Source organism: Anthonomus grandis, chromosome 5 (genome assembly GCF_022605725.1).
Source record: "Anthonomus grandis grandis chromosome 5, icAntGran1.3, whole genome shotgun sequence".
NCBI lineage: Eukaryota > Metazoa > Arthropoda > Insecta > Coleoptera > Curculionidae > Anthonomus > Anthonomus grandis.
The window spans coordinates 24,984,017-25,008,910 of record NC_065550.1 but is presented as its reverse complement, the minus strand read 5'-3'; the positions used below and the strand labels follow the sequence as shown (position 1 = coordinate 25,008,910).

Sequence of the window (24,894 nt, the reverse complement as noted above, 5' to 3'; positions counted from 1 at the left end):
TTGTTTATCTTTGTTTATTATAAGAATTTTAGATTTATTTGCGTTTAATTTTAAATTATGGTTCTTTGAATATAAGAATAATTGGTCTAAGTCATTAGTAAGTTTTTCTTTAGCTTCTATCACATTACTTTTCACTACAGGTATAGTAAGTTGGATGTCATCGGCAAATTGATTGAATTTACAAAATTTAACACTCCTGTACATATCTGCTACATAAATGGCAAATAACAGAGGAGAAAGGACGGATCCTTGAGGTACTCCCTTTTTGACAAGTTTGAGATCCGACTTTATTATTGTAGAGTCTTTTTTTGTACTTACGTAACTATACCTAAAGGTTAAAATATTTTGTAACAAATTTAGTGCATCTGTAGAGAATCCATAATACTTTAATTTTGCTAATAACAGTTCAAGATGTACCGTATCGAAAGCTTTACTAAAATCTAAAAGTGTCATGCAAGTACTATTTGTTTGTTCTTGATTTTCTCTTATATCATTGAGGATATTAATTAAAGCTGATGTTGTGCTAAAATTCTTTCTAAAACCAGATTGGCAGGTTGGGACTATATTTTGCTGTTCTATGAATGACTCAATTTGTGAGTAGATATGCTTTTCAAATATTTTTGACATAGCAGAAAGTGTACTAATTGGTCTTATATCTTTAAGGGTTTTTGGATCGTTAGTTTTAGGTAGTGGTAAAATTTTTGCAGTTTTCCAGATTGTTGGATAAGTTTAAGTTAATATGCAAGAATTAATAACATTTACAATAGCATCCGCACAAAAGGGTAGACACAATTTTATATCCCTTATTGATAAAAGGTCCTCGCCAACAGCATTAGATTTTATTTTAGAAATAATTTTAAACAAATTTTCATGGGTAATTAATTTGAATTTTAAATTAATATGAGTAATTAGTTTGTTGTTTTTATAAAAGTCAATGAGATGATTTGGTACTGTATTAGGCTCATTATCTGTTTCTAAAAAAAAATCATGTATATGAGTGGCGTTATTAAGAGTTTCCGGAATATCTATTTGATTATTTTTAGATGTAAGATGAAGTTTTTTTGCTGTACTCCAAAAAGCCCTTCCATTACTCTTCGCAAAAGTATTAAAAAATGTAATTTTTTTCCTAGCAATTGCATGTTTTGTGAAGTTTCGAAGCTGTCTGTAATACTGTAAATGTTGATCTAATTTTGTTCTTAAAAATTTTCTGTGGGCATTATCTCTTAATTTTATTAACTTTTTAACATTATCTGTTATCCAGGGTAAGTAACACTTTTCAACAATTTTTTTAGTTTTTAAGGAAGCATGTTCATTTATTATTTGTATTAAAGTGGAATTTAAAATGGAAACTTTTTCATTTACATCGTTAGCCCTATACAATCGATCCTAAGATATTAACTTCCCTTAATTTATAAATGTGTCAGTGTTAGTCAGTCTTATTATGATTTTTTGGTATCTTGAGAAGAGAATATATTAAATTGTGATCCGTAATACTTTGACAAATAGCCAGGGATCCAGATTTTGTACAATTAATATTTTGACCTGTGATTATAAAATCAATGAGGCTATGTGTCTGATGTGTAAAGTCAAATCTAGTAGGTTCCTGAATGTGCTGAGTATATTGAAATATTTGTAATAACTGCCTAAGCTTGTTGGGGTAGGTAGAGTTACTTAAGAGGTTTATATTAAAGTCGCCCACTATAATAATATTGTCATAGTTGACAGATAAGTTACCTAACATATCCTCAAATTGATCAAGAAATAAAGAATTGCTCACTGTGGGTGCTTTATAAATATTGATAAAAATATGGTTTTTGTTTTTAATTATAAATTTTATAGCTATATATTCAAATAAATTTTGATTTAGATCAACTAACGCAAAACTTATGTTTTTATTAATATACAGTGCTACCCCGCCTCCCCTTTGAGCCCTATCTTGCCTAACAAATCTGTATCCAGGAATATTATACAAGTTATTAGGTATACCTGGATTTAACCATGTTTCAGTTAAACCCAGTATATCAAATTTATATTCTGACATATAATTTTGGAGTTTGATACAGATCAGTCACTGTAGGTAAACATTTATACCAAAAAGTAATAATTAATAATACTTGTTACAGCACCTGGTCTGATAGGGAAATCAGAAATTTGTTGACTAAAATGTATGAACTGCCTTTGAATTATTAAATGTTTGATCATTTCGAAAGCATTTTGCTGCACTGCAGCGAGCTGCTGGGCTCTTCTGAAGTGCCAACACCTCCTTATGAAAGATACATCGATTCTTGACTGGTAAGAATGCAGTTTAATAACAAATTATCATTTATGTTTATATTTTGTAGCCAACTATTAATAAAAATAACAGTGTCCATTTTTGAGTAAATTTTTAAAAAGCAAATTCGGGCAGAAACTAAAGTATCGGTTCGAAGTGATATAAGATGCGAAGAAGAGTGTTTCTACTTTTAAAATGCTTGTTTCGAATATTACAAACGCTGTTATGACCTTGGATGAAGTCAGAAGTAAACCAACGTAAGTATAAAGTAATCCTCAGCATTATCATTTATTAATAAGGTATATAAAATAAAGTAGTCAAGATTTTTTAAATGTCTTTAATTTTATATTCTGTAGATACCTAACATTTAAAAAGAAATATTTAAACATTCCAAATATTAATTTCTGACACCATGCAAAATAATAATTATACAGGCCCGGCTAATAAAGGTCTTGAATGCAGAATGTATTACATTAGAATAAAAAAAGAACAATAGCGTTTCTGTGCTCCCCCTCTATTAACCACGATCAGAATTAAATTGAAAGTAAAAATTGCCGAGACGTGCTGCCAAGCATTTTGGTTTTCTGTTTAACTGAGCGCTTTTGTTTTTTGTTGCATATTAATGAAGGGCATTCTGGTACCAAACGAAGAAATTTTTCGGGCGTGTATATATATCACAGTGCTGCCATAGATCTATTATAGGTACACATATTTTAGCCCTTGTATATATAAGCAACAAAACTTAAATATGTATTACTTTTAGTAGCAAAATATGTGTGAGTGTCTCAAAATAATACGTTTTAGTATTTAATATTTTAGATTGGACACCCCATTTACTTTTATTCAATCTTCCTTAGGTTTATCGTATAAAATAGCAATTAGAACACTATGTCACTATTGCATATAGTTCACAAGTAAAAAACCAATCTTTTCTATACTATAACGATTTTAGTAACTATTATACCTTATACGTCGCCGAAACATCGGGTTTCTTCGGCTGGTACCCGTACAAAAATATCGAGAAAATAACAAACGCTGCCCCGAACACAAACTGACCGCTCAATTGAAAATCAAATAAGTAAATCGAACCCAAACAGGAAAATATTATGGCCAACGAAGTCGCGAATCCTTTAAGGATATTATCTGCGTATTTAACCACGACAGCTACAATCAATCCTCCGCAAGCGTTTAAGACTACCAAATAGTTTACAAATTTATCGTAACCGAAAAAGAAACCTTTTTCAGAGATGGAGGATCCGTCATAGGCGTAGCAGGATACAAGACCCAATGGGATGGAACAAAGGGAGAGTTGCACGTTACGCATCCAGACTGTTACATCACTGCCTTTTAGGATTTTTTCAAAATAAACCCCGGCGAATCCTGAAAGGGCACAGGCTGTTAAGGCTGCCATGAAACCTGAAAACAAATATAATTTTATCCACATTGTTTTTTTTTAGTTTCAATAAAATTTAGAGATGTGTTCCTTAAGAATGGGCAATCTCTGAACTGGAGATACTACACACCAAAATATGGCGATTGAGCTTAACATGTCTTATACAAACATAGCAGGTCTACGAGATACTGGGTATTTATAACTTAAGCCTTTATTTGTTAGTCTATAACTATTTTTTTTTACCATGTGAATAGCGGCCTTTACACGTAACGTTTTAACCGCGCGCCTGCGGAACGCGCGATTGCTCGCATGCAAATTTGGATGGTAAAAACTGCGATCAAAAATGTGGCTCAAAAAAACTCTAGTAAAGTAATTTACCAAGAAACTCTTGCGTTTGGTTAAAACTGTTTGGAATGAATAGCGAGCGTAAATCCTTACGTGTAAAGGATAAATCGCGCGCGATTACGTGGCGCGTGGCACGAGACGTGGAATTTGTATTTTTTGAAAAGGTTTAGGAGAGGTTTTCTTTATATTATCTAATTTGTATATTCAAATATGTCGGTATCTGAGGAAAATAAACGTATAATTGCTATAGTGGCAGCTGGCATAACAATGATGCCCAAAAAATCGAAAAAGCGGAAACGTAGTGTTTGGGTTAAGGATTACCGGTAAGACTTATGTTTAATTACTTTTGTTATATGTAACGTTTGTAACTATTACTTCGTTTCTTCATCAAAATAATATTACAGGTCCCGGTATAATGATATTCCATTAATTCAACATTTGCGAGAAAACTATCCTGAAGATTATAAAAATTACCTAAGAATGGACAATACTTGTTTTGACTATTTGCTGAATTTGGTAAAAGTAAGAATATTAAAAAAAGACACAATCATGAGGAAAGCCATTGGTGCCGAAGAAAAACTAGTTGCTACTTTGAGATTTTTGGTCACTGGGCGTTCCTATGAGGACTTAAAATTTTCCACAGGGATATCTGCACCAACTTTAAGCATTTTAATACCACAAACTTGTAAGGCTATATACGAGGCATTGAAAGAAGAACATATTGTAACGTTAATTACTACAAACAAACAAAAAATATAAGAATGACAAATTACAATAATTGTATATTATCATAATAATGTTTCACATTATTTTGCAAACTGTGTTCTATTTCTACTTCACTATTTGAATATGACGGAAATGTTACTCCACCAGGGGATGGTGTAGGGGTTGGTACGTACTGATTTTAAGACGTTGATGAGCTTGCAGATGAAAAACTTAAGTTGCAAGAGTTTTGGCATATATATCGGTATTTTCAGATAATTGATTTCTTAATCCTTTTAATAGTGCAGAATTTATTACGGACTCTGCATATAGTGCTTGATCGGGTTGCATTCTTTGTAATTTTTGGCGTCAAATTCACTCAGATTTTTTTGGGACCTCAATGCCATTGTGCAGACTTTCATAAATTCATATACATATGGATACATAAGAATGGATGCTAATTGCAAAAGGATTTTACGAAAAATGGCAGTTTGTTCTAGATTTCAGATATTCCATAGACCTATTAATATGAAATATGAAAATATTTGTTATGTTGTTCTGGCCATTTGTGCCTTGCATAATTTTCTTCGTAATCGCTCCACTTCTTACATTAGTGCAACAACTTTTTATAGGGAAGACACATCACATATTTGTTAAAAGATGATGACTGGCGAAATAATTCAGTTAATATTACAAATATGCAACCAAGTAGATCTACAAATCCAACATCTGCATCAAAAGAAAACAGGAACAATTTTAAATCGTATTTTAACAGCGCCAAAGGTGTAATTCCTTCGCAAGAAGAAATGATTAAGTTGGGAAAATGTTAGTAATCAATAAAATATGTTTGTTTCGAAATAAATAATATTTACATCGTTTTTCTGTTGATTATTATTAGGCTGTGACGTAGTAGATGCGTTAATATTAGGTCCTTCACCATATTCAGATTCAATCAGATCTTCGGTAGTTTCCTCGTAATTATTCGAAACACTATTAGCCGGAATCTCTTCATCCATGGTGAATTGAAGGAGGTCAAAATACCATAGCACTGGTGTATATAAATCATCTTGCAACATTCCAGATCTTTTGCTATCCTTCACTTTTTTCAACTCTTTTCTAAATGATCCCCTTTAACAACAAAATCTTTGTTGGCCTCCGGAAACCCAGCTTCTTTGCAGAAGTTAACGAGTTTATCATAGGCGACATTTTTAAGATTTCGGTTACTGTATTCCTTGCTTTTTATTTGTCAAAGGCATGGACATTCTCGGTAAATATTAATAAAATCTGTAACAGCTTCTTTGCTGCAACAACGACTGTCCGACATAACGCGCTCCAAAAAGAAACAGTTCAACTGGAACAAATATGTATATAAAATAAAAACATGATCTTTTTATTTCGCTCAGTTAAAACCTTACGTGTAAAAAATCGCGCGTGCTTGTTCAGAGAGAATCACGCGTTCAAACCTCTCGGATTTATTTACCTTTACACGGAAACACTTACGGGTGCGATTGATCGTGCATTTCGAAAATCGCGCAGTTAAAACTTTCGGTGTAAAGGCCACTATTTACTTTCAGACCTTACCTTTTTATTCCTTCAGAAACTCAATATCATGACACTTTGGTGAAATAATAAAATATGAAAACTCTGTCACATAAAATCTAGTTTCAATAATAATAAGTAAATTTTTATTTTGGTAAAAATTTCAATAAAAACCTATTGCTAACATACAAAGGCATTGTATAGTTATAAAAACACTATAAATTACTATTAAAGTTTCTTACTACATTATTTTCTGTTTAATAAACTTACCAATTAATCTATTTTGTTCCTCAGCATTTTTAGAAATAGCTTGTTCATGTCCTTGTGCTAACTGTACCAGAACCACTCCAATAATTAGAGTTAGCAATGACAGCCACTGGGTTTTTAATAGGCTCCTCTTCAAAATGAATACTGAAAACAAGGCTGTAGTAAGGATTTTCAGTTGGTATGTTACCTAGAAATAAGACACTTCATTAAATTTTTTGATCCTTTACCAGATAATAAGTCATTATACCTGATATGTGGCAGCATCCAAATGAGAAGATGAGACATACAAAAGATTATTTTGTACTAAATATACAAAAGAAGGTACACAAACTTTAAGTGTGTCAATGGGTTGTTGGATGATTTGTTTATAAAGAGTATCTAGTAGACCCACTACACTTTTTGCTTCAAGGTAAACCAATGCTAAGCAGGTTATGAGTTTAACTACTTCTGACATCAGCACAGCTAAAAGAGATTTTTTTGTGAGGGAACAGGTACTGACATCATCAATGAAAAATTATCATATATGAGGTTTTATGCAAATTTCAATAAAATAATGATATAGAAGTGATAGTTTTTTAAGTTTAATTGAAATTCTGAATGAAGTTTTATTTTATGGAAAGAGTAGCACTTTTGTCTAAAACAAGTTTTCTTCTCAGAAAAACAAAAACTTTATATACCAGAGATTGGGGCAAATAAGGAAACAACTTTGACTATCTTTCATTCATTAATTTACCCCTTAGGCAATTTTCTATTTAGTGTTGTAAGGGACTATACTGACCTGTCGATGAAATAAACATATCTCCATCTCTGGTTCTACTATATCTCATACTAAGCCCAACAATAGCATTTTGTAAAGTAAGTGTTAACAAACTTACATATTTTAGGGTTTTATTAACCTCACCTTAAAAAATAGAGGAGAAGATTAGTTAATTTTAGAAAAGAATTTGGAATCCTTGTTGGATGTTACCTCTTTTCTGCATTTTGGTGCCTTCAGTTTGGTCACTATTGCTAACTTCTTTACAGTCTCTTTCTTGGACTGAATTTGAACACGCGTCAGCCGTTAATAAGCTGCCTTTCTGCAATTATTTTAATTCAATGTAACACAGAAGTTCAACATAATGACCTTTAAAAGGTAAACCAGTCATAAAAAGAGGAATATGAATTGTTTGTTTAAATGCTGGCAAATTATTTTTCAACAAAGCTAATACCCTCAAGGGTACATTTAATCCTTTATAAATAAGTCTTTGAATCATTACACGTACACAGATTTTTGCCACATTTCAGTAGTATTTTCATAAAATAATTTCAAATATCAAAAATATTTGTTGACACGTTGAAGGTAAACAAAAATATGTCTTAAATGTCAAAGTCAAAATCAGCTGATTTCTTAATACAACGTTGTCAAATGGGTCAAAACTTGTTCCGCAAGACAAATACGCACAAAAGAGATTAATAAGAGGCTTATTTCAAATTTTTTCATAATGAAATAATTTAACGTTATAATTATAAACGATACCTTTACACAAGTTTTCTTAATGAGCGTAACTGAACAAGCATCTAGTAAACGCTGCTTTACTATAATAGACGTGGCAACGCTGTTAGAAATTTTTATACAAACGCGTTTTGAGGTTAGAACTCATCTTAACCTCAAAACATTTCTATTTTCCTCTACATTCAATTTTACTATATATTAATTGAGCTGCAATTAAAGATATAAACATGTTGCAAAATAGTAGCTTAAAGCTAAGAAATTTGCTGGAAATTCATCGAAATGTACTCTTTGCATTTAGAAGCAGTTCCTCCCAAATTGACATAGAACAATTAGAAAGTGACCAGGGTAAAATAGAAGGTAAGTTTAAACAACTTTGTAGGTAATCATATTTAAACTATTGAAACAATTTATAGTAATTGATGAATCAAGCCGAAGGGAAGAATTAGAACTGAAAAGAAATAAATCCCGTTTAAAAGAGCATGACTACCGAAAACTACATGAACAAGATCCTTACCCTGAGCCGACTTTCTGGTACCATGGTACCTTAAAACATGTGAGACGCACCTACGGTCGATATGGCTCTGCTTCAGGGATGGATCCAGCGTTATGTTGGCCTGTAAAAGTAAATTAATAAAATTCATTCAAAATTTGTGTATAAAAAATTATCTTCATAATTTATAGGAGGAATTAGAAGAAGCCAAAGAATATGAAAGTGTTAAGTATCCATTTACTGTTAAGCAATTAATTGAACAAGCAAAGAAAAATAGAGAGGAGAAAGAGAAGAGTGTGTTGAAGAGGCAAGAGGAAATTTGCCAGAAAATGCTAAAACTAGAGCAGTGGAAAAAAGAGCTACATGCCAAGATTGAAAAACGAAGTGCAGAAGCAACAGCTGCAAGGGTAAATATGTTTATGAATTTATTATTTTACTTTTAAATCAATTATAAGTGGGCTCAATGAATAAACCTAAAAACAGCAAAATTTATTTCCTTAGAATTTTATTAATTTAAATTTTACTCACCCCATATCAAGTCTTCACTCTGATTTAAGTTAATTTCTTTACATCAATAAAATTCATTAAAAAAAAAACATATTAAAGATTATTTAAATGTTTACCTTTGCCACCTCACAAAATCTTAATGTATTCTATACACTCTGGTCAAGTTATAATATGAAAAGTGAAAGTGGAATCGCGAGTCAAGGCGCGTCGCAGTATAAGATTCTATTGTATTTATATTGAATTAACTTTTGAAGATAAAGAAAGGTTGTAGTATTCTAATCATTTGTAAATGTAGTTTTTCAAAAGAGATGTGAAAATATCTATCTTTTTAGTGTTAACATTTGTATGTTAATATCATGTTCATGCTATTTATTTCCCAAATTTTAGGTTTTTTTGAGTGAAAAAGTGCTAAAAAAATATAATAGAAAAAAAATATAATAATAATAAAAATAATTTTTTACCTTGTATACCAAATAAAGTTTGTTTCCTATTATTTTAAAATGTAGAACTAAGGGTATATTTATTGAATAATTTTGAAAATATTTAAAATGGTATAGATACATCCAATCACAATTTAAAATGAATTAATGTGGACATTTTGCTGAATGGAATTAGACCCTTGTGAGAAGAAATAACAATGAGGTTTTTAGTCCTTGCCAAATGATTTTGATAAAATAAGTGGAATTAGCCCTAAAAAGACCTTATATTAAAGCCAAAGATTATTACCTTAAGTGATTAATATGTTTTTTAAAAGGTGTGTCTGAAAAAAAAATTGTTAAGAATTATTAGATGAAGAATTATAAATTATTAAAAAAAATTAGATGCGTAAAAGAAAAATGAAAAAAGTAGCCTCAACCAACTATAGTAATAACTCCTATTTTACTGGTGCACATGTAAGCAAGCAATGAAAAACTCAGAATATGTAAAGAAATATAATTAAACAATAAGCAGTAAATAAATAAAAATTCTTTTGATATTACTTTAAAAACAGAAGATTATTAAAATTATACTGTAAAGTCCAGATATAGTCAACTTAAAAAATAGATCAAAATAGGTTCACTATAGTTCGTAAGTTCATTTTAAAAGAAAAACAGCATGATTCTAATCTTAGAATATATTTTAATCATTAATTGAAATAATAAAGATTTTAATTGACTTTTATTATAAGAATAAACAACACATACAGTTTTTATAATATAATCTTTGTGTATATAATTGTTTGAAGTCAGTTTGTTGAACTTTTACTCATATATCCTTCTAGGGTAGAAAAACTATTCCAAACTTCTTCGGGAACTTCACGTGATTGCAAAAAATGCGTATTTCTGTCATTTTCTGGGTCATTTCTCTTATTTATGAAGTTTAACATCATCTTGATCAAGATCTTTCTCGTTTTCGTCATCATCACGTACGACTTCTACATTTAATACTAAGAAAAATAAAAGACAAGTTTTCTTTTATTCTAAAGTTAATTTTATGTATTTTTATATTAGGGTCAATTGGGGTAATTGTGGACAATATTTAATGTTTTGACTTGCTAAACGATTTTTGTGGACTTCACGCATTATGTTATATATGTAAATTAGCAGTCACATAGCTCATAGTATCTTCTTTGATAATTACTAGTGGTTTTCTGTAATTACAAGTCACATTAAATATATTCAACATGCTTGTCCGTTTACATTTGCCCCTACTCTTTAGGGGTAATTGTAAACAAGCATCTCTTGACACATTTACTCTACCAGAAAAAAACCTGGGGCAAATGTAAACGAACTATATAAAGTCGCTGCGTAGCACAATATTTTTGGATATAAGTCGTGTTTACATTTACCCCAAAATAATGTGACCTTAAAGGTTTTGCTTGCAATATAAATGAAAAATCGAGATAAAAGTAAATATTTCCAACAGTTCTGTTTATTTTAACTAAAACTAAACTATTTTTCATAACGCTAATAAAAGAAATTTATTCTAAGTATGTAATTATAATAATATTATAGATATAAAAAATTAGTTTTGCTCATAAACAGGAACTATTGCTGGAAAGCTGTATAGTATTCTCTCTCCCTTCATTTGAATGCCAGGATCGGGAAGCACACCAATGATTTGATTCAAGTTTATATAACTGACATCAGTTTCAACCATGTTGAAAAGCATTTTTGATGCATCCCAGGATTTAAGACCAGTCTTTTTGATTTCCGTTAATTTTTCATCCACAGCTTCAATTAAACAAACATATTTAAAAAGAGTAGTCTTTCTCTTTCCACCTTTGAACTGCACAAGAATAAATTTCCCTGTGGACAAGTCTGAACTCTCGACTGTTTTAAGCTCTATATCTTGTTTTTCCGGTTCTGCCCAATCTATTTCATCATCAGTATCACCTAGACTTATTTCTCCATCAGAACTTTCCGACTCTGCCACTCGACTTCGGCTCTAACTTTTAATTGTCCATTTTCGGATTAGCCTTTTTTTTTCTTTATTTTTCTTCTTCTCTTCTGCTTCTCTTAGTCTTTCCAAAACTTGGTTGGTTGTTAATATCTTTGTTGCTTTAATCTCGGTATGACTTGTTTTTTCTCTTCAACAATATCTTCACGGCGGCTAAGTGGCAAGAAAATGTTGGTAATTTCTGTCGATTTACTGATAGTCGATGACGTCGATGGTTGTGGACTATGGGTAGATGCAAAATAATAGTAAACTAGTTAGTTCGTTAGTATAATTATCTTTGTTTTTAGTTCGTTAGTATAATTATCTTGGTAGATGCCACTAATAATTTTTGGTAGTCAGTTGACGATGTAGAAGGCTGCTGTCGGCTTTCAGCTGATGACACTGAATGATGTTGACTACAACATGATGAAGTTGAAGGCATTTGATCGTCGACCGTGGGTAGAAGTGGGTTTGGTTCAGAAATTGCAACAACAGTTGATTTAGAGGATACTGGTTGGATAATAATAGCATCGGATGTTACAGATTTCGGAGCTTTGAGGGCAGCTTCGTATTTGGCCAAGTCTGGTGTAAATTAATTTTGTGGGAATTTGTTTCGATCAACTGGGTATACGCCAATATTTTTAAATCTAGATATAATATTGCTAGAAACCATAGACTCTTGCCAAGTAATGCCAAGTAATTCGGTAAATTTTTCCTTAGTTAGCCGTCCACACCCTCGTCCCATTTGTTCCTTACCAAACTTCACCAATTGTTTATTCCAATTCACCTTTAAGGGTCGGAAGACACACTTGTCCAAAGGCTGAAGCTTATCCGTAAGATGGCTTGGAAACTTTATCAAAATAATATTGTTGTGCATTGCCTCTTCAATAATTCTGACGCTCATATGACTGCTGTTACCATCATACAACAGTAGAGCTGCTTGATCTAGAAGGTTTTGGGAAGTTCTTAAATCTTTAATGTGAGGTATAAACCCTGTCGTAAACCACTGGAAAAATTGCGGCTTCTTCATCCATTAGTGGATGCCGCATATAGAGTTCCTGGATAGGCGCTATTGGAAGTCCAACGAGCCTGAACTCCAGCTCCCTTGAATACGATGAGCAGTGGAAGTGCTTTTCCATCGGCAGAAACACATCCTAAGACTGTCGTCGACTGTCTTCCAGAGCCGCCAGATATCCGGCACAGGGCCTTTCCTTTCTCTCCAATTGCCCTAATACGATAGGGATCATTATTAAAACCTGACTCGTCAGCATTAAAAATAAAGCTTCCTTTATCATCTAAATTATTTTCATCAATGATTCTTTTCAGGTCATCAAGAAAATGGTAGACGATCTCAGGTTTTCTAGCATCCTTTCGCAGTTTTTGCAAATGTTCCGGTTTCTTAAGAGACAGTTCAGAATGTCTTCTCATGCATGAGTATTACCAGTTTTCTCCCGGTACTCCATTTTTAAATGGTTTTCTTAAACCTTTTGCATTAACATACTCTCTAACCAGTTGTCTAAGTTCTGCTTTGTCACATGGTAGACCCATCGCAGTACGTGCCAATAAACATTTCACTATTTCATTTTCGATATCTGAGGATAAAACTTGGGAACGTCCACCCTTTGTCACATTTAATGGAGTCTTTCTTCCTTCTATCCTTTGGTAAATAACTGATCTGGGAACACCATAGAACGTTCCTGCTTGACGATACGTTTTATTTTTATTTTGGACATCTGCGACGGCATTCGCAACGTCTTCAGTTGTATAAGAAGGTGCTTCTTTTTGCCTTACATAAGTACGAGGCATCTTTACACTGCAACAAGACAAAGAAATTACTCATTTTACATAAATTATCGGCGAGACACTAATTTTATTATGTTTACAATTACCCCAAAAGTGTGTATACATTTCCCCCAAGAACAAATTTAATAGGGAGAAATGTAAACACTGAATTATTTTAGTGATTATAAAATTTGTCGACAGACATTTAGGCGTAAAATAGACACAATAGTATAACAAACAATGTCCAAATGAAATATCTAACTTACCTCGATGATTTGCATTCGAAAACTTCAGTGCCGAAATTCAAATTGCATCAGCCAACTAATGCAAGAAGAGCACAAACAGGAGTAACATTTAGAGGGAAACCGAGTTCGCCCGACGTCGGCACGACTCGAATAGTGAGCTTCGCGCCAAATTTGAAATCTAAATGTTGTTGTGTTTCTTATTTTAGATGTGTCTACAATTACCCCAGTTTACGTTTACCCCAATTGACCCTACCTTTTGAAACTGACTGGATAACCTGCTCCTGTGTTATAGATTCGGTTGAAATAACATGGTCATCAATAGAATTTGTCAGTCATCTCTCTTTTTTTCATTTCCATTTCAATGGTCTTTGAATATCAGTATTTTCTTTATATGTTTTCGTATTATTGTTTATTATTTGCAGTCATTTAGGGGCAATTATCATCTGTATAAAATTTATCTTCCACCTCAAAAAATCCCGCACGTTTAAAACAGTCTGCAATGGTTTTTGTACTTCCTGCCAAAGCAGATATAGCACCTAAAAGACTCATTGGAAAATCTTGTCCATTATCAATTGCTTGTAAAATTTTTATTATCATTATCTTTGTATATTGACCCTTCAATGAAGGAATTACACCTTGATCCACGGGCTGCAGCTTTGAACTGATATTAGGAAGCATAAAGACCAATTTAATATAGTTTAGAGGAACTTCGGGATGTGCTGGAAAATTATCAACTAAAAGTTAAATTTTTCTCCTGTTCTTCTGCATCTCATTGGAGCAACTCTTCACTAAACAAATTAGATGTCATCCATCCCTTACTGTTTGCTCTGTGTCTAACTGGCAACATTTTGTTTTTAAAAAATTTGGGATTTGCGGACTTTCTTTTTTCTGCTCTAGACATATTTGCAGCGGCCAACAATGTTATTCTAACTTTAGACATTTGGCCGCCAGCACAGGTTTCTTCAACAAATTTTAATGTTTTTTTCTGGGGTTAGTCTGTAAAAAATTCCGGTCTTGTCAGCATTAAAAATGTCATTACTACCATAATTCTTACGAGGATCGGGCCCAACCAGTAGTAAACCACTTATTAAGAACACCCATGTCAGAGCACTAAAACTGTTGGGATTTTTGAAAAGCACTCTGTCTAACTTTGATATTATTGTGTGTTTTAAAAAAGTTTGCCGTTCCCTTGTGAGATCTGTTCTAGAATATTCAAGTAATATTTGGTCACCATTTTTTAAATGCCATATAAACAATTTTGAAAAAATAGAAAAAGTGACATTTTAGTGCCTATAAACTTAAAATCCCCACGAAAAAAATTCTTAATGACTTGGTAAACTGTTGTTAGAGGTTATTGGGAAAAATTGGTCATTAGTTATTGGGAAAATTGGTTTTAAAGTTCCTTAGAGAAACACTAGGTGTACTGTTCATTTTATTTAGAAACTTTAGATAGGCCAGTAAGTAAAATTTGCCAGATTTCTTTTCCTCCTCTTTAAATTCATTTAAAAGGAAAGTGATAATATTTATAAATAAACCTTAAAACTGTCACTGTCTCAATCTGATTTTGTTCCGTTCTGTATAGTCAAAGGTTTAATAATTATGTTATGTGTGAATCTAGAAAATTATAATACTATGATATTTATTCTTGGAATATTATGTTTATATTAATTTATTAGTTATTTAAAAAACAATTATTGTAAATGGAAATCCGTTAATAAACTATTCTATTTAATTCTATATATTATAATATACAGCGTGTAGAAAATGACATGAACCTTTTTTTAAAATACTCATTAATATAATGAATTTAACCATAAAACAATGTTAAACATTATCTTCTAACTGTAACCTGATTTTTACATGAAATACATTATAAACTGTCCTGCTTCAAAACTAGCAGAAAATATGAATAAAAAATACAAATTGAAGTGGAGGTGAATTGGTATAATAACTGCCGTCCTTATTTAAAACATCCTAACTCGCAAATCGATAAAGCTGAGCAAATTGAGATTTTATGGAAACTAATATGCAGTCCTCATATTTTGAAATAATTATCTGATTCTTTTTATACGCTTAGAAATTTGTTTTTTACATTTGTGGGTAACGTTTAGTAAAAGACTAAATTCAAAATTTGGTGAAATTTTAGGAAAAAAAGTTAGATAGGACTTTTTAACTTAGTAAAGTAATTATAATAAAAAAATATATCTGTTTTTGGACTGATTTTTATTAAAGACATTTCAAATTAACATTATAACTAAATTACTAACTATTAAAACATTAGAACATTAAAAACAGTATGAAAGTAAATCATTATGAATGGAAATCAGTTACTCAAAAAGTGCTTGACTCTTACTGGAAATATACCTTTTCTTTACTGTAAGTATCATTATTTTGGGAAACGATTAATTCCTCCCAGAATATCATTCGATTAGCCGGAATAATATGACGTAGCTTAGAAATCAAATTTTGATTTCTTTCTAATTTTACACCTCTACATTGTGTTCGGCAAGAAGGTTTTGGTAACTCATCCTTATAATATTTAGCACAACAAGTTCAAGAGCTTAAATTCTTCCGAAAAGGCATTTTTGTAGTACAACACATTTTCTCCCCTTTTAAAGTGCAATGTCAAAGTGCATGTTCCATATTCTGCAATTGAGGTTTGGGAACAATTTTTTGAAGCTTAAACTTGGATGAACAATCATTCCAATCAAAAAAGTTTTGTATGTTCATCTCTTTTACATGGACCTTAGATGAGTTTGCCTTTTCTACAGCCGATTTAAAATCATTAAAATCGAATACCTTACCGTCCTTTTCAATCATTGTTCTACCTGGTGATGGAACGAGTCAGCGGACATAAAAGTGTGACCAGATTGAAAGTATTTTATTTCCAAATTCTCCAGTTCAGTCCCAGTAGAGTTTACAACGTAAACAAAATAAGGCCCAATTTTTGTTTTGAGCTGCACAGTTGTCAAGCCAGATCGTAAAATTACGCATGTCTCTGTTATATAAAAAAAATTCAAAAAAAGTTGAAATAAAATCTTTCTTATCTCGACCCGCAACTCCTTCGTGTCATATTATTACCACCGGCTTTTCGAATATGCCCCTACTGGCACAAATGAATATTCTATAAACGGAATGCTACTTAGGACATTTTACCTTTGAAAAAGATAGATAGGACATTTTAATTTGGGATTATCGTCTTTGCTACACATAGGACAATATATTTAGGTGAATTTAAAGCATAAAAAATGTAGTTAGGACTTTCTAATTTAGCCAAGGAGGCAGATACCATTTGATAGGTTAATAAAATGTAATAATCCCAAAAAACGAGAATTTTGTAGTTAGAACGTTTTAACTAAGGAGGGCAGTATACTGGTTGTAGAAAAATGTCTTATAAATAATGTAAGTCAAATAACGCATGTAACGCTTTCTCTCAATTTAGGAAAGAAGAGAACGTCTAATCGAAGAAGTAAGGAGACACTTTGGGTACAACGTTGATCCAAAAGATGCTCGCTTCCAAGAATTATTAGAAAAGAGAGAAAAGGAAGAAAAGAAGGCAATGAAACAAGCAAGGAAAAAAGCCCATGACGAAAAAATAGTTAAGAGGATCTTGGATAAACATGGAAAAGCTCAGCTGCCGGCAGAAAATATATCAGAGGATCCTAAAAATGAAAATATTGAAAAAGAATAATATTTAAAGTAGTGTTAATGTTGTAAAATGAAAATGTAATTAGAAATGAATTAAAGTTTTTTTTTAAACCTATTTAAACATTATTTCATTTATTTTACCTTGTACTATGTACTATGTACTGTAAAGCACACGGCTCACGATACATTCCACACAGTTCATAACATAACGGTTATTTTGCTGCACATTCCAAATAATGTTTACCATTTGAAGAATTATAAAAATTTTCAATGGGATATGAGTAGACCAGAATAAATATTGACCACAGTTAGTAATTATATATTTGCCTTGTCGTCAACAATTTTCGATTTTAAAACAGGAAATTTAGTAAAATCTTTGAAAAACGTGGCCGACCAAGAAAAACGACGAACAAAAATTGAAATTTAGAACATCGCTCAAGTCAACATTTTTTATAAATAAAAATTATTCAACCGACTCCACTTCGCAAAAAAGGAAGTTAATAACTATCTAAGTTATAAACACTCTACTTTTTATTAAAAACGACATATTGATGCGGCATTCGCTTCTTTGAATTAACATCCACATGATGTGTTTTTATCCATTCAATAAAATAAGCGCCATTGTAATAAAAGATATAATCAAAACTATGTTTTCTTCCAGAGCACGGTATTATTCTTATTAAAAAATTGTCTAGTCTTATTTAAGCGGCCATTTAATCCAGTGCGTATTTTCGATTGCGTAGTTTTCATTCAAGTATTATTTTATTAAACTTTATTTTAATTAATTTAGGATATTATATAAATAAATTATGAATTATTTTTAAATAGAATTTTTGAGATATTGAAGATACCATTGACCTTGCTACAGCTGGCAATAGGTCGCAAAAAAAAAACGAAATCCATCAAACAGTACTAAAATAAAAAATAAACTCGGAAGGTACCTATAATGTGGGTGATGCATATTTGTAAATTGGCATGTTTGTTAAAAGTATTTTCTTTTAGATAGGGAACTAAACTTTACCTAGCCACTGAAGGTACAGCTATAAAAAAATTATTTTGCATGTGAAAATTTCTTCATGCAAGATATTCGATTTCAAAATTACTTGTACCCAAACGCTACCAAACTAAAACAAAATAACTTTATCCTCAAACATACATCACAGAATATTCTAAATAAACGATGTTCTATAAATATAGAACTTGAAATAACTAGGTTTCATTGACATATTTTATAAAAAATAAAGATGGAAATTTATCGATTTGTAGTAAAGCCTTTTTAATAATTTTGGGAATTTTAAGGTTTAGAGTTTAAAATATAGCGTTAATGATGTTGTTTGTCACATAGTGTATGAGAAAGGAAATAGAATAGGTGATAGGATAGCTAAGTAAGAAATACATGGATAAAAAAAGTAAAGACGTTTATTCCTAAAATGCGTCCAATCTCATTATCCTAGGAAGAAATCAGAACGTCAACACCTGCCAAGTGACTTATCTATAAGGCACCTATGGAAAACATACTGCAATGAAAACAAAAACTTGACGGTAACGTATACTATTTTCGAAAAATATTTACCAAAGATTTATGAATCCTGCAACTAATGCATGCACAAAATGTATCAGATCAAAAAGTTTAATTACTGCTGAAAGTAATAGTGATAATAAAGCTAAACTAATGTGTACCTTGCGAGTGCATAAACTTAAGGCAAAGGCATTTTATACAGCTCTAAAAAGACTTAAAGTTACCTTTGAGTGCTAAAAAAATATGATGTTGCTTCAAGTCCCAGATCAATCATATTATTACTCCAGGCAGCTTTTGTACCTTTTTAGCTATATGTGAAGAAAATTCAATTTACAAACAATCCAAATATCACTTCATAGTTAGAAACTTACTCATGGTTACAAAATGTGGGCGCCAAGGGATCCAATAAAATCTCGTCAATGATATATCATAAGTATCTTTTTCCATAGTGAAACATTCACTTCTACTGGCAGATTGCGTTTTTGGAAGGATAGAAAAAAAGAAAAAAGAAGTCATAGTTCATGCTGACGAGCATATATAAAGATATTTTCCGAATTCGCAACTGTTCTGATTTTGGAACCAAATTGTGAAGGTTTTGGAAATGGGTGCCTCATATATATATTATACACAGATTTAAAAGTTTTGCATCAACCTAAATTTCCGAAAGTTTTTTTAACGACAAAAATAGATTACAAACTTATTAATTGATTAATTCTAAATAAAAAAAACTACTAAAATGCTTGTAAGAAATCTTTATTAGTCTAAAGGTTTTTTTTTAATAGTTTTTCTTAATAAAGGTACCTACTGGAAAACTTTTTAATACCGTGTATTTTCACCTCTAGGATCTATGGAATCTTGAAGTCGTCTGCCCAGTCTGTGAGATTGGAGATATGCTGTCGAGGACTATTGTGCTATTCTTCCCGAGGAGCATTAACAAGCTCTTGGTTAGTCCTAGGTGAGTTTCTGCGTGCTGTCGTGTAACTAATAAACAACAGAACCGTTATATTCACTTAACCATCTGAAGAATCTCAACTATGGCAATACGAAAAGTGCAAGCAGATACGTGGTGGTTTGGGAGTTCAAGTATCGGTCTATAATAATAATTGGAACGGTATTTTTTTCTCAAGAAGCAAGAATTTGTTTGGTCATCGGATATGGAAGAAAGTGCTACTAGGAGGAAGTGCTATGTTCTGAGCTGGTGTCATGTCTAATGGTCGTACATGATTAATTTATATTCAAGGCACAATAACTGGTGACACATAAATGAGGGAGATTCTCGACCCTTACGTCATGTTATGGCGACGAGCTGTTGGTGAGGCCTTCGTTTTTATGGATGATAAAGCCCGACCTCACCGTACCAGAGCTGTAAATGAGTATCTGGAATCGGAAGGCATCAAACGTTTGGACTTGCCCGCAGATCGCCAGACATGAATCTCATAGAACACTAGCTTGTTACATACTTCCAGGGCAGTGACAGTACGCGTAAACCCACTTAGGACTATACAAGAGTTTGTTCATACTACTGGGGAAGAATTACAGAATATTTCTTAACACAATATCACCAATCTAATAAAATATTACAAAATATTACATTGGTGTGGTTTTCTTAGAAAAGGCGTTTAGGACTTTTCTATCTAAAGTCCTGATTTGAACCCCACCAAGGTTTTCAGGAACAATTAGATCGCCATCTATCAGCGTTCTACTATCAACGGTAATACTATCTAGATAGACGATATACAGATATATATTGTCCTCATCTCGTTATTACCTAATATAAGTAAAATTTTTGAAAGTGCTAAGGCTAGTTTTGTTTTTAGAAAGTAATAAAGAAATCAACGGAAGTCAAAATGGTTTTAGAAAGGGTAAGTCGACCATTCGTGCTATTTATCATCAGGTTATGATAAAAATACTAAACTCACTAAGTGTGCTTAGACTTTTCTAATGCTTTTGATAGTGTAGACCATTAAAAACTAATAAAAAAATTAGATAAGCTTGGTGTAAGGGGCATTGCACTTTTCGTTTGTTAAAATTATACGTAGAAGGTAGAACGCAGAGTGTTGTAGGAGTAGATTTTTAAGGTACAAAATTTTTTCCGAAAATGATAATGTAACAAAAGTTGTTTTCCAGGAATCAATTCTGGGACCTTTGCTGTATATTTTTTATATAAATGAGGTGGATGATGTTGTTGGAGATACTACTGTACTTACTCTACGCAGATGATATCACATCTAGTCACGATAACCTGAAGATACTGAGAGAAAAAGTTGAGTCAGTTGAGTCAGAAAAAGTTGAGTCAGTCACAAGTCTGTTGGTGCGTACTTTCTGGCCAATAACCTGCTTTTAAATGTATCCAAAACTCGTATCCAAAGTACGTACTCTTGAAAGTGCCACGATATCGGTATATCATGCATTTATTCATTCTCGAATGAATTACGGACTTATTTTTTGAGGACATTTTGCTAGGGTAGAAAGGTATTTTTACTTCAAATAAGATAAAATAAAACAATCTTTAAAATTAAACAAAGAGATTCATGTAAGCCTATATTTATCAAAAAAAAAATATTAACATGAATCTCAGTGTAGACGAGACTGTGTTTTGTTTGTCAAAAATAACGAGGAATGTTTTTAGTGAATCTTGTCCAACACATAATTATGATACAAGAACGAGTAGTAATGTGGTTACTCAATATTATGATTTTTCGTATTATCAAAAAATTGTAGAATTTTGTCTTGCAAAGATTCTTAATAGCTTTATAATAATAAAAATAATAATAATAATAATAATAATAATAATAATAATAATAATAATAATAATAATAATAATAATAATAATAATAATAATAATAATAATAATAATAGTTTATAGCGCAGCAACTGCCGTTGCTAAAATCATGAAGATTAAGATAAGGATCCACAATGACTCTGCAAGAACCGAGCTCCCGATACCGCCATGGGAGACCAGACTTCAACGAAAAATTCAGAGGTTTCGAAAAGATATCGGCCAACTAACAGAATATCTGAGGGGTACACGAACAAATAGACTAAAACAGAAAGTTGATGAAATTTTGCAGAGAAACAACATCCACACTCGGCATGAACCAGAAAATAATACAGCTTAACAATGCCTGGATACTCTAAAACAGAAACTTTCCTTATTTTCAGGGCGCCTACGAAGATACAAGACCAGTAATAACCGAAAACGTGACAATCTTCGTTTTGAAAGGGCCGAAAAACAATTTTATAGAGAGCTAAATTCAAAATCAGATCACCCAGATAAGCAATACCCCACGAAAGAACAAATTCAAGATTTTTGGGCCAAACAACTTGCAATATCAACGCAAGCTGGGTTACTGAAGAGAAACAAAATAGTAATAAATATAACCAGATGGAACATCGACCATTCACTATCGAGGAAGTCAACCAGATTATCCAAAAACTGCATAATTGGAAATCACCTGGCCCAGATGGAGTTCATAACTTTTGGCTAAAGAAACTACGGAGTGTGCATCCTAAACTCTCAGAATTAATTAACCACGTTATTCTTAACCCACAGGAAATGCCAGCGTTCCTAACGCAAGGAGTAACCTATCTACTGCCTAAAGACCAGAACAACACACAAGATCCGTCTAAGTACCGACCGGTAACGTGCCTACCTACTTTGTATAAAATTATCACTTCATGTTTAACACAGCGCATTTATCAACACTGTGAGGAAAACAACATCATAGCCGCACAACAAAAAGGATGCGCTAAAGGGTCTATGGGCTGTAAAGAACAACTTATTATCGACTCTGTCATCAACAACCAGGCATATCACAACAAGAGAAATATTTTTACTGCCTACGTCGACTATAAGAAAGCCTTCGACTCAGTACCACACGAATGGCTTATAAACATATTAAAAGTGTATAAAGTTGATGGCAATACTTTGTCTTTTCTAGAGAGCGCTATGACAAGTTGGAGAACAACGATCCAGCTCGAAGTACAGGGTAAAAGCACAGTAAGTACAAACAACATTCCAATTCGAACAGGAATCTTCCAAGGGGACTCACTGAGCCCATTATGGTTCTGCCTAGCTATGAATCCTCTTTCGAACCGTCTTAACTCTACAACTATGGGTTTAGCATCCGAGATAATAACACCGAGATTGCAAAGCTAAATCACTTACTGTATATGGATGATTTAAAAATAATGGCCGCAGCTAGGAACCAACTAAACCAAATGCTGCATATAGTAGAAGAGTTCTCCAATGACATCGGCATGCAATTTGGACTAGATAAATGCCGTACTCTCAATATAATCCGAGGAAAAATTCAGCCAGGAGAATATCAGATGCAGAATGTCCAGACCATCGAGGCCATGGGCGAAGACGAAATTTACAAATACTTGGGGATAAAACAATCACAAACGATTGAACAACAAACAATGAAATGCGAACTGACTAACGAGTTTGTGAAAAGGGTAAGACAAGTTTTGAGAACCAATCTCAACAGCAAAAATATGTTTAAGGCACTTAACTCCTACGCATGTTCAGCTCTTAGTTATTCTTTTGGGGTAATTAATTGGAGTAGGACAGACATAGAAAGGCTACAAAGAAAAGTGAGGACCCTACTTACTAAAACGCACAACCACCACCCTCGAAGTGCCACTGAAAGAACGATGCTTCCCCGCCACCTTGGAGGAAGAGGATTAATAGATCTGGGTAAACAACTTGAAAAACAAATCACTAACTTAAGATCCTATTTTTACAGGCAAGGAGAAAATTCCACGCTGCATCGCGCAATAAATCAAATAGACGATTCCACTCCTCTACAACTTAAGAGCGAGGAAGCGCGCAGCTACTATCATACGGACCAGGAAAAACTCCGCATCTGGATGGAGAAGCCCCTTCATGGGCGGCATCCTAATGAGATCAGCCAAAATCATGTCGACACTGCTTCGTCGAACTATTGGTTGGTATCAGGCAAGATGTTTCCAGAAACCGAAGGCTTTCTACTCGCCATCCAAGATCAGGTTATACCAACAAGAAATTATCTCAAGCACATCGTCAGAGAACCGTCCGTACAAAACGACAAATGCCGGTATGGATGCCAAACATCAGAGACAATCCAGCACATAATAGGAGGATGTCAGGCCTTTGCAGCGACAGAATACAAAGAACGGCACAACTCAGTTGGGAAAATTTTACATCAAGAGTTGGCAATGAAGTTGGAACTTATTACAACAGAGAAGGTTCCGTATTATAAATATACTCCAGAACCCGTAGTGGAAAATGACCGATATAAGTTATATTGGGACCGCAGTGTACTTACCGATCAACATGTAAGGCATAATAGACCAGATCTTATTTTAATAGATAAAATTTTCAGGAAAACAACTCTAATTGACGTAGCCATACCGAACAACGATAATCTGCAAGAGAAACACACTGAGAAAATCGCCAAATACAGAGATCTAGAAATTCAAATCGGAAGGCAATGGAGAATGGATAATGTTCAGACCATCCCAATTGTTATATCGACAACGGGTGTAATACCGAAGAGTCTACTGGAATACCTTAAACAACTAGGAACTGGCGAACATCTATATAAGCACATGCAAAAGGCAGTACTACTGGCAACTGCTCGCAGCACCCGGAAATTTCTAGGAGATAACTCTACATTTCAGGTCACTTGAGGACACCGAAAAGGCCCCCACAGACCACAGAGCTTAATCCTTTTCATATCGCAGGTATCTGGGATAAGTAAATGATGAATAATAATAATAATAATAATAAGTCTTTTATTTGCCACTATTTACATGATACTAATTAACATCTTAAACTATATCTAATTACAAAATTAAAAAAAAAAAAAACAAAATAATAAGTCTAAATTATCTATAAATATACATATTTACAAAATAATACCATATTATTATTATCTATATTACTCATAACACAATCCTATACTAATCCACACACACGCCATACACATATATGTATATTGACATTACTAGTGTAATAACAACTACTATAGCAACACAATAACGCTCAGTGCCAAATGAATGCGATAAAAATTTAGCAGGGAAACATTCTATTCTTGTAAAAATTTCTTATAAAAAAACTTAAATCTTAAAAATAATAATAATAATAATAATTATTATTATTATTATTGGGATAAAATCAAGTTAGTTGTAAAAGGTTTCTGATTAAAAAAAAAACTTGATAAAATTTTTAAATTCCATTCCCGAAAATGTACATTATTAGGACATACAGCGCTGTCCAGAAGGACCTA

At 32.5% G+C, this 24,894-nt stretch overlaps 2 protein-coding genes across 2 annotated transcripts; one reads left to right on the top strand and one right to left on the bottom strand.

The window, feature by feature from the left end:
- Window positions 1-3,061: 3,061 nt before the first annotated feature.
- Window positions 3,062-9,171, bottom strand: LOC126736302 (UDP-N-acetylglucosamine transporter). The gene is made up of 7 exons (XM_050440592.1): window positions 9,029-9,171; window positions 8,525-8,624; window positions 7,486-7,594; window positions 7,297-7,419; window positions 6,766-6,980; window positions 6,522-6,705; window positions 3,062-3,688 (listed from the first exon to the last, which is right to left on the bottom strand). The coding sequence occupies exons 2-7, from the start codon at window positions 8,546-8,548 to the stop codon at window positions 3,231-3,233; spliced, it is 1,113 nt and encodes a 370-aa protein (XP_050296549.1). The 5' UTR covers window positions 8,549-8,624; window positions 9,029-9,171; the 3' UTR covers window positions 3,062-3,230.
- On the top strand, window positions 8,158-17,215 carry LOC126736303 (growth arrest and DNA damage-inducible proteins-interacting protein 1). The gene is made up of 4 exons (XM_050440595.1): window positions 8,158-8,367; window positions 8,424-8,632; window positions 8,692-8,907; window positions 16,895-17,215. Exons 1-4 carry the CDS (start codon window positions 8,238-8,240, stop codon window positions 17,141-17,143), a joined length of 804 nt encoding a protein of 267 aa, XP_050296552.1. The 5' UTR covers window positions 8,158-8,237; the 3' UTR covers window positions 17,144-17,215.
- Window positions 17,216-24,894: the final 7,679 nt, after the last annotated feature.